Genomic DNA, 11,105 nt, shown 5'->3' with positions numbered 1-11,105 from the left:
TGACTATTGATCCCCTATTTACAATAGTTATGTGCTACGTGCCGGCGCATCTGGAGGTTTGTTATCCCTGGCTGCCACCGTGGTCCACACTGCCAGAATTTCTGCCAGGGGACTGCTCTGGCATTGCCAACCGCACCACAGACACCCCAGCACATACCTGTGTGGACCCGGTAGTGGGTCTCCAGCTGGTGCTTGAGGCTGAACTTCTTGCCACAGCCATTGCACTCATAGGGCTTCTCACCGGTGTGGATGCGCTTGTGGCCCTTCAGTGTGCTCTCGTCCCGGAAGCAGCTGCCGCAGAACTCGCACTCGTAGGGGTGGTCGCCTGCAAGCACATGCGTGGGTCAGGGTTGCCATAACCGCTCTGCCACACCAAAACCAGCTCCCCAGCCTATTTTACCCCAGGCACCCAGCACCATCCTGGGGAAAGATCATCCCTGTCTCCCCAGAGCAAGCTGGTCCCTTCATGTCCGTGCAGAGGGGATGCTTGCTCCATAGCATGGTAGAGAAACGGGAGCATGCTGCAACCCTCCTGCCACCAATATCCAGGTTTTTCACCCAGCAGCACCGGCACAGACCCAGCCCTGGGCATCTCCCATGCTCCAGACCGGGCGGCTGATAAATGAACTCTGGTTCGGCACCAAAGGCAGAATGATTTGAAGGAAAGGTGAGGGCTCCAGCTACTTATTTATTACAGCCGCGAAGGCAAGGACAATAAAGATAGATTGATCGTCCGAGACTTTGTTCATGAATATTTAAATATTACTGATTTGTCTTGTCACTGTAATTACAATTTCTCTGTGCCGCATATCCTACAAGCACAGTTTATGGTAAAGAATGGCGAACTGTATTTCACTTGTCCTGCTGCAGATGTGCGGAGCTGCCAAGCGTGTAATGTTCCCCGCATTTCATACATTTTCTTCAGCTGTGAAGGCTTAAGTCATCCACAATGACCTACGTTTTTTCATTATCCCCGTGTCAAACTGCACTCGTGCCTGGGCATAAATTGTCCTTCTCGTTATATACTCACATGCCTGCGCTTTCGCTTCCTCTTTAAAATGATATTTTACTCTCTCCCTGTTTGCTGCAGCCCAGCCCTGCGGCCCCCGGCCCCCTCCCACAGCTGCTGCCTGGGCACCTCGGGGGAGGAGGATGCTCGGGATGCAGTTCGGAGCCCCCCTGCAAAGGCGATGCAGGCACTGCCTGTGGGCTGCTGTTGACTTTCCCCTCCCTGTGCCCAGTTCCAAACTGTCACTTTGGCTTTTGATCCTACAGTCAAAGACAGCAATTTTGCAGCCAGAGGCAGCCAGCATTTCCACCCGCCCACTTCTCAGGGGAGTCCAGGCCCACAGAGCACCCTGGCCCTGGGAGAAGCATGAGCATCCTGCAGCTGTGCAGGATGGCACCACAAAACGCGATTAAATGCTCCTAAAGTGCCGATGATCTCAGTGTTTTTTCACAGCCAGGAGCTACTAAAGCAGCAGAGGTTGGGGTGGGACACGCGCAGCTCGACCCGCAGCCCAGGTCATCGGATTACTGGCTATAAATAGCTCCAGCGCTCAGCATCAACACGCTTATCGTCGACACAGGATTCCCATTTCCCATCAGGACCCCAAGCCCACGTGTGGGTCTGGCAGCTGCCAGCCACAGGCTGGACAAAGTGACCCTCCATGGCACCACTCACCCAACCCCCAGCAGCCACCTTTATGTCCCTTTTGGAGATTTGTGCATGCCCCCTGCCTGACAACAGAAAGAAGTGGCATCCTGGCTCATCACACATTTTGTCCCCTGTCAGCAACAGCAGTGCTGCCAAGGAGGGTGCATGAGCCTCCCACTTGTGTGGGCAAAGGATGGGTGAGGAATGCTTCACCCAGGCAGCTGTGAAGAGCTGTGGCACTGGCTGTGATCCTGTACAACCCTGCTCATCCCCCAAGAATCAGCTCTTTCAGGGGTGTTTAGTGACTGGCCCCGAGTGATAATGCTGATGGCAGGGCCAGAACCACGGAGCTGCCCAGGGATGCCGTCGGAGGAGCTGAGGACACGGCATGGGCGCTTTGAGGACACGGCGTAAGGCGGCCAAGCCGTGCTCTCCCGCCCGGCGATCCTGCAGCCAAGCCCTGCCCCAGTGGGGCCACGGCAGCACCAGCTACACGTAGCGCAGGTCGCCCTAATCCCATTAGGGCCGAGCACCAGCTGATTATGTGCATCTACCGCTGTAAGCTGATGAGGCGGATATGATCACACACCCCCTAAGAAGGTCACGTGCCACCTCAGACCGGATCAACTTATTACATGCAGCTTTCTTTTTTCTGTTTTGTTTTTCAAATCCAAGCCGCTTCAGTCATCTCCATGCTTTTAATACAATTCACCTTTCTTCCCCCTATTTCTATTTTAGGCACGGGGAAGGAGTGTGTCCTGCCTACCCCAGACCCAAGTCCCCGTGGTAGTGCCACCGTACCTGTGTGGGAGCGCAGGTGCCTCTTGAGCGCGGTGTGGCTGGGGAAGGTGCGGTTGCACTCGCTGCAGATGTAGCTGCGCACCCCGGCGTGCACCTCCATGTGCTGCTGCAGGGCGCTCTGCGTCTGGAACCGCTTGCCACACAGCAGGCAGAAAACGGCCATGTCTGTACCTGTGGGAAACAGAGAGACCCTGCTTAGGCACTGCCTGGCACCCAGGACCCCCAGCCCGGTGTCCAATCAGCCCACTGTGTGGGGGTCCCCACTCCCACATGGCAGCAAGGATGCTCTGGCAGCAGAAGGGACCCCAAGAGCTGCAGGGCTCTGGGTGTCATTAGGAACACCAGCAGCAAGACCCTGGCCACCCTGACCTTGCTGACATTGGCCCTCTGAGTGGAACAGCTGAAGAGGACAAGTGGCTTTTATTGGGCTGGAGGCAGCTGGGAGCCCTGGTGATGCTGATGGATGCTCAACACAAGGCAGTTGTTGGGTGATCACTGCATCCGCACACACCTCTGAGAGCTGCTGCTCAGACCGTGCAATGCCCAGGGGAAAGGGGACCCCAAGAAGCACCCCATAAAACTGCCCTGGGGAGCAGGAGGCAGGATGTGAGAGGGCAATATGTCCACCCCTCGTGCTATGTGTGACCCTGAGCCCCAGCGCAGATCCAAGCTCCATCCCATTGCTCACGGGTACAAACCTGGCTACAGGAACACAACAGGGACAAATCCCAACCCAGGTTCTTGTACCCTGTCCATAAACATTTCAGACCTCTGTGCCATTAAACAGTTTGTTTTCGCTTATGCATAGCTGATTGTTCAGAACTGTGAGTCACTGCAAATTGTATTACGCAGGGAGATTAAGCAAATAAATGCTCGCTTTTTGGAGACATTAAAATGTGAGGACTATGGAAATAAAATTAGCTACAAAATTGTATTAGCAATTCATTAGCAGCACAAGATGTTCAAGGTAACCAACAGACCCATGCAGCTTTCAGGAATGGCAGGGGTGGAGGGCTGCTTGTCACAGTGCCAAAACCAACGCCAGGGAGGCCACCAGGACCACAGCATCTCGGGGCAGGGACGCGGTGGGCAGTGGCACTGTCAGCATCATGGTCCTGCCTGGCATGCAGGGGCCAGGGAAGGATGCTCCTGGGCAAACCCACACCTGCAGCTTGGGAACCATGGGCAATGGGCATCCCAAAGAGCATCTCAGTTCACACTGACACCTGCTCGGGCATTGTGCCCTCACCCACCCATGTGTGGTGGCATGCCACAGCCAGCTCTGTCCTGCTGGGGATGCAGGAGCTGCCTGGGGGGATGCTCAGTCCCAGCCTTGCAATGGGCTACCCAAAATGCTCTGAAATCTGAAAAAAACCCCAATGAAATGGGAATAAAAGAGCAAGAGAGGTGGCCCCGCATGGGAGCTGCCTTTCTCCCTCTGCAGGGACTTATCCTGGGGGGGGTGCAGGCTCATGTGCCCCCCACGCAGCTGCGGACAAAATGCTCCCGAGACAAAAAAAAATTTTAAAAAAAGCCAAAAAAAAAAAGCATGCAGCCCCAAACGGGCAGTGAGAAGCAAATCCCAAGAGGTATGTGGCCCCGCGGCCCTCAGCAGCCCCGGCGGTGACAGCAGGATGGGTCAAAGGTCCTCAGGGCTGAGCCCCCAGCGCCGCGGCCAGCTGCGGAGCGGAGGCCCTGGCCGGCGGGACGCCGGCCCCGATAAATCTGCCGCCAGCAGCCCCCGCTGGGGCTGGGGACAATGGGCTCCCGTGGGGGCGGAGGGCAGGACAATGCCGCCGGGCCGGCGCGCGGGGCCGTAACAAATCCTCCCTGGCACCGTAGGGCCCTCATTTGTGAAACTAATTGGCCCCCGCTTGAAAAAAAAAAAAAAAATGGGCTGACTCCAGCAGCCGCAGTGATGGGGATGAGCTGCCTCGTGCACACATGGGGGAACAGGGCTGGTTGCTGGAGCTGGGCATCCCCCAGGTGCTGCTTCCCGGGACCTGCAAAACGCAGTTTTTAATTTCTAGCTCTCTGTCTCTTTTTTTTTTTTTTTTTTTCCCAAGTAATGCATCAATAAATAAACACCCCGAACTGGGAGGTCAATGTGTACTGGTATGGTCTGTGGAGGCACCGGGTGCCAGTTGCGCTCTGAGAGTGGAGCATCCGCGTGACACAAAGGCTGATACCAGCTGGGCGCAGAGGTGGAGGATACGGGAAATGGCCCTGCATCCCAGCACCGGGACATGGAGCACAGAGCTCAGGCACCTCCCAGCCCTGAGGCTCCGCAGACGACATTCTCCAGCAGCCAAGGGGTGCGGCAGGCACCACGCTGGGGCTCTGCTGGGTGCTGTCCCACGGCCAGCCTTCAAGCGGCTTGATTTTTTTTGAGCTACTTGTCAACTATGGCTTTGGAGAGAAGATGAGAGGTGGGAAAAAAGGGCAAAACTCTCGAGAGGGTGCCACAGTGGGTGACACAGGGCTCAGCCCTGTGTCCTGCTGTGAGTACATCCCTGGGCTCCAGCCACAGAAGCCCCGAGCCAGCCCTCAGCCATTGGAAGAAAAATCACCCCTGATAAAGAAATGCTGCCGCCCCAAATCAGTGAGAGACGGATTTATTCAATTCCCTGACATTTTAATGGTTTCTCCCCTTTTTGCAGGAAGATGATTACAAATTAAGCAGCATTTAAACGCTTTTTACTGTCAACAATTAAAAGGGGTGAAGGCGGGCGAGCAATTCATTCCCCGGGAAACGCACTGGCTCTCGGCGGGCGCCGACGGCCCTTCCCTCTACTGTACACCGCACAATGGCCCCGAGTGCGCCATTAATTTTGCAGGACGTTCAAAAGCAAATTAAAATATAAAAAGCCCCTGGGCACAAAGATAGATACCGAGGGAGGGGGCGGCGCAGGTCAAGCTCGGAGAATTGAAGTCTTAGCAACTGGGGAGGTTTAAGCACAGCCCTGCAAGCTGCGTTCAGCTGCCACCTTTGCCCACTGTCCCCAGTTGCTGTGTCCCTGCCAGACGCAATGCTGTGCCAGCAGCTGTAAGCCTCTAGTGGGGCAGCTGTTGGCACTGCCACAGGGTTCTGAGGTGGAAGCTGGAGTCATTTGGGTGATAGATGCTCTTTTGGTAAGTGTGTTGGCCACATCTTGCAGGGCCTTTTTAAATAGGAGGTGATCCCAAAACTGATTTTTAGGGGAGGGATGCTTGCTGGAGGGAGGGAAAACCCTATAGCTGAAAGCCTGGAGAAGCACATCCCTGCTCTCCAGCAGCTTAATACAAAGCAGCGCAATAGCCAAAGACGTGATGACGAGCAAGATGAGACGTGTGACAGTGCACCCCATCCAAGTCACAGCGAGGGATGCTGCAGCACCGTGGCGTTGAACGCAGCACCGCCTCCTGCCTGCTGCCTCTGCCAGAGCAGAGCAGGAATTAAACTAAAAACTGGTGTGGCGACGGGTGAGGGAGGCAGGGTGGGGTGGGTCTCCCTCGGCACTGGGCTCTGGCGGAGTTACGGATGCGGGAGGTGCACCGCAGGAGAAAGGCGACACGTCCCCTTTAAAAGGAAATATAATTTACAGTGTGCAGCCAGGCGGGCCACAGTTTCAATCTCGTTTACTATAGAGAAAACTCTGCTAGCTGTTCTCTATCCCACAAATCCGATTTAATCAGACAAGCCAGCCAGCGTGGCTTGAAGTAAAAACGGATAATTAGTAAACAGAGAGCTACTTCAGTGCTTCATTGGCATTCGAGCCGGGCTAGTGTGTCGCATTTAAAATGCAGTCTGATGAAGTTTACAAAATCAAACCATTTGTTACTCCTATTGAAGAGGCTTCAGGCCACTTGCAATTAAATTGGAATTAGTGCTCAGAATGAGATACAGCAAATTCATACTAAAAAGGGATCTGACTTTCAGACATTTGACTTCAAGTTTTTCCCCCCACGCTAGAGCACGCTTGCGTGTGCCAGCCTACCGGCCCCCCAGAGCCCCCAGCAGCACTGCCAAGCCCAGACCTGCTGTGTGGCTGGGCATGTGGTGATTCGGGGATGCTGTGGCAGCAGGGGAGGAGGGACAAAGGGGAGCAGTGCCACCATGCTGGTGAAGCAATCCCTGCTGAGCCCCAGCACGGCAGCAGCACAGGGCTGGCAGTCCCCAGGCACGTGGTGCCGATGTCAGGATGCGCAAACCAAACCACCCCTCCTTGAATCCTCTTCACAACACTGTCATCTTTCCCTGCCTGTCCTCAGAGCTGTGTTATCAGACCCGAAAAACGAGGCAGATCCATCCACTGTTGCAATAATCAGGAACATGGAATGAGAGGCTGTGGAGGGGCACATTGGGAAGGCTCCAGCATTATCATGGACATGAGCATGTTCACGTCAAAGGATGCTGACAGAGCCTGTTGCTGCCTCATGCACACACCCTAAAACCCCAAACCCTCGACTCATGTCCTGCTGATTCAGGGTCTCCCACAAGGCTCTCTCTTCCTTCACTCTTCATGTTTAACATCATCTCTTACATGATGCATGTGCCAGAGGTGAGCTGACACTGCTGGTGTCCTTACAATGAATGTGAATGGCTCCAAAACATCCTGGCCACGTAAAGCAGGAGCCCGAGGGCTGTCGGTTCTCCTGAGATGAGATTTCAGGCACATTTGACGATTTTTGTCAGCATGTCAAGGGCTCCCTATCAGCCAACACTGCTCACTGGTGCTGCAGGGGAAGCTGCAGGCCCTAACGTGCAGGAGCAGCAGCACTGGGGAGGAAGGTGCCATTGGCAATGGCAGCCAGAGAGTGGCAGAGAACCCTCCTTTTCAGCCCTGTCCACAGGAAGGTTGGGAGCAGCAAGGGGCACATTGCCTGAAGCATCCCTGTCACAGCTCCAGCACCCAAGCCCAGGCACAGCTGGCCTGAAGGACAGCCTGGAGGTGCCCGGCTTAGCTTGGCACAAGGGACCCTGGGGACACTGTGCACATCCTGCTCTCACTGAGTTGAGGGGAAGGATGGGTGATGAAGGACGGGCAGAAGAGTGAGCATCAGCACAGGCCTGGGGACACTGGTGGTGGCACCAGCATTGAGGCTGCATTTTGCCCAGGACAATGGTGAATGCACGTGCAGGGTAAGATTAGTTCAGTTCCAGTGTTGGGATTTTTTGGGATAATTATGAAACTCAAAGCGGCGTTTTTGGTGGGAGCACCGAAGTGCACTCATGGGCAGGTGCAAAGGAGCCCTCCCTGAATGCTGCTGTTGGGACACAACACCTGCAGATGCCTGCCTGGATGCATGGGTTTGTAGGGGTGTGGTGCAAAGCCAGCTGTTTAATATCCACCACCTGCTCCAGTGCTATTGAGGGGTGGTGGTGGCATTCATTACTGTGCTGAGCCAAACAGCCCCTACAACCTTCGTGGTTCAGTGGAGAAAGCAGGGGAAAAACTCCATATGATAAACACAGGACACATATGCATTTTGTGCCAGCATCACCAAATCATCCCAGTTTTAAAGGCTGCCTCTGGACTCCACAACTTGGCTTCTGTGCTAATTAACATCTTTATGGAAGGCAACTTGTCCCAAGGGGGCATTTGTTTGATTATTATTATTTACTTAGAGATGGCACAGCTTTCTTCCCAACTTTAACCAACTACGGCAAATTAATTCTTAAAAAGCAGCCAGCACTGCCTACTCTCCTGCCCCTGCTGGTCTTCCTCCTGGGCTGGATGCAGCCACTCTAGCTGCAACAGGAGGGCAGGGCAAGCTTCTAGCACTGCCTGCCGCCTCCATGCCAGCTCACACTTTTACAAATGCTGAGGAAAACTCCGGTGTTTCAGAGCCGTTGTACGACATTGACCTTGCAAGCACAGGGTAACAAACCCCCCAAACCTAAATGCCTCATTTTTTGCTCCTGCAGCAAGGCACAGGGCTGCTTCCCACCCAGCCATGCTCCTGCTCTCCCCATTGCCCAGGGCAGGATACACATGGAGGATATCTGGAATGCTGCAGCAGCCTGGGCAGTGGGCATCAGGCCCTGAGCTGCAGCTCTGGCATGGGCAGCTCATGCCTGCTGGGACTGATTTATTCCAGAGGCCATCTGGACCTGGGGGACAATGTGGTCCCGTATCCTGGTGACCCGGCTCATTAGTCACACTCTCGCAGCTTGACCTCTCCATCGTCCTTTGAGTGTGGTGGGACAAGAGCATCCCCTTCTTGCCTCCCTTTTGGGGGCCTGCTGCTCCCCCATGCCCAATCGCTGGCATCTTGTGCCTTCCCTGCCGCCCTCCATCTCCATCACTGTCACCATTGCCATCATCATCACCTTCCCTCACCACGTTTCCTACGATTGCTCAGGCAGAGCGATTACGAAGGCGCGTGTGGGGAGGGAAGCAGCCCAGCGACGATTAGCGGCAGTGGCTTTATGGCAACAGGCACACAACTCATTCGTTTCATGTTTTGCAGAATATAAAAGCGCCGAAACATTTTAATTTTAAATTCTTATCATTGAATTTACTGCTTTTCTCTTGCAATGATTTGTGTTGCTTTTTAATTTTTACAGTCTCTACAGAAGCCAGATGCTACCGCCTAGGGCCAAAATAATAAAAACCCGCCGCAGTCGCGAGTTACAGAACAAAAAGGAAACGCGCGGCTGACAGAAGTTAATATCTCAATTTAACAGTGCTGCTCCGCTAATGATCCTTTGATATGTGTTTATTTAGAAAGGTCTGATCTTGACCTTGAAAGCAAACTAAACCGCAAAGTCTTTATGAGAGGAGAGAAAGACTTTATTTATAGACTGGCTTTGCGTCAATCACGGCGGCAGCTGGACCCGCGCGGGGTGAAGCTCCACGGCTGCCTGTGGGCCCAAACAGGGCACTCAACGGGAAATGCTTTTTTAGGGGTGTGTGGGATCAGCTGCTGTGGGGGACCACAGCGTTCACGCCATCTCTGGGGCAGGATGCTGAGCCCACCATGGAGATGCAATCCAAGGGATGTGGGCAGCTCCTGGCCTGTGAGGGATGCTCCTAGAGGACAGCACTGGTCCAGACACACCCCTATTCCCAGAACAAGCCACCATGGAGCATTGCATGCCTGACCCCTTCCAGCACTGGAAAACGCTGCCTCTGCTCCCTGGTATGCTCCCTGAACATGGTCCCCTGGCTTTGGAAGGAATGGACATGGTCAGCATCCCCCCAGCCTTTACTGACAGAACCTGAGCCGGCTTTCCTCCTCTTCCTGAAGAAACCAAGTGCTATGCAAACCTGGCAGAGTTTTTAAGGGCCAATCCTTTTTATTGCATTTCTGCCTCCCAGCTGGGGGAGATGGGAAGTCCTGAGCTCTTAATGCTGCTAGCCTGGGATTGCACTGCAGACACTTCACACTTATGGTGCGCTGTGTTCTCCAGTGCAATTGCCATTTTTTCGGGCCAAACAGTTGTTTGAAGCTGTTTGCAATCCCTAAAGCCTGGCTGAAGCTGGAGGCACCTCCCCCTGCAAAACTGTAACCCTCAAAGCTTTTTTGTTGTACTGGATGTCTATCAAAACATATCAATATATATCAAAACCATTAGGCAGCCTCACTCATGATCATCCTTGGTAAAAATCGTCACTCAGCTGTTTGAGCCCTAAAGGTACCGATAGGAAGCTGCCCCCTTCCCTGGGAAAATACATCACCTGGCCAAAACACATTAATCTGGTATCTGAGCATCTATGAGCAGCACTTCCCTTATGTGCTACTTTCCCCTAAGCTGATCCCATTCTGTAGAACACCAGGTTCATCCCTGACATTCCCAAGGAAGCTGTGCACTGCAGGACCACCTCTGCCCTTCCTGAGGACCAGTTTCACTAGGGCAACCAGCGGCAAATCACAGTGGCATTTCTGGCCGCTGCATCAGATGAGAAGCTGTCATCTATACACTTACTCGTCATCACCGCACCAGCTTCCCAGATTTCCTCTTCCCAGTTGGAATTTGGACTGAAACCAGCTGAAAAAACAATTTGACTTTCTGCTGAAAACCCAACATATTTCCCCCACTGCTTCTGAACCATAGTTCAACTGAAACTGACAGAAACTGCTCCATCTCCCAACAAAGAGCTCTGGCGAGGAGACCAAGGGATCTTCTCATGGGAGACCAGTATCACCATCACCACTGCCATCCTCCAACCTGGCACAGAGCAGCATCTGCCCATTGCCAATCTGCTCCACTCATGCATCTCTCCTGGCCAGGTTCACATCCCACCCAACAGAATGACCCTTTTGGTGCTGAGGCGGCTGCCCAGCAGAGCCTTGCTGGTGGAGCAACCGGCTGCCGTGAGGCACAAAGCCGGGACTCGCAGCATCTGCTTATTATTCCTGCACCCCCATCATTAAAAAAAGAGAAAAGATGAAAAGGCCCCCTCGGCAAAGCCGGGGAGATGTGGAGCGGCACCGAGCGCAGCCTGGCCCCCAGTTCTTGGGGGTTTTTTGTAAAGCGGGGAGATGCGAATCCTGGGGGACAAAAGTAACTGCTAAGGTAAGTTAAACCTTGTCGAGATGAACTTTCCTGCTACTTTTAATTAAAAGTTCTTTGGAATTAAAAAGGACACTATTCAGGAAAGGCTGAAAAAAAAAATTCATTGACACCAGCCCGCCCCCCTCCCCTTTTTCCCAAGGAAAA

General features: G+C 53.7%; 1 protein-coding gene across 4 annotated transcripts in view; it reads right to left on the bottom strand.

Moving 5' to 3' along the window:
- ZBTB16 (zinc finger and BTB domain containing 16) overlaps nucleotides 1-11,105 on the bottom strand; it is a 54,293-nt gene that overhangs the window by 3,045 nt on the left and 40,143 nt on the right. For all 4 annotated transcript variants that reach the window (XM_085081909.1, XM_085081908.1, XM_085081906.1 and 1 more), the window contains exons 5-6: nucleotides 2,459-2,629; nucleotides 158-325 (exon numbers count right to left, since the gene is read on the bottom strand). In XM_085081909.1, the coding sequence (XP_084938035.1) occupies nucleotides 158-325; nucleotides 2,459-2,629 (339 nt within the window). The remainder of the gene's footprint in view (nucleotides 1-157; nucleotides 326-2,458; nucleotides 2,630-11,105) is intronic.

Source organism: Lichenostomus cassidix, chromosome 24, assembly GCF_008360975.1.
Source record: "Lichenostomus cassidix isolate B80296 chromosome 24, HeHo_3.0, whole genome shotgun sequence".
NCBI classification, from domain to species: Eukaryota; Metazoa; Chordata; class Aves; order Passeriformes; family Meliphagidae; genus Lichenostomus; species Lichenostomus cassidix.
The sequence above is the reverse complement of the archived record's forward strand: the minus strand, read 5'-3'. Positions and strand labels throughout refer to the sequence as shown.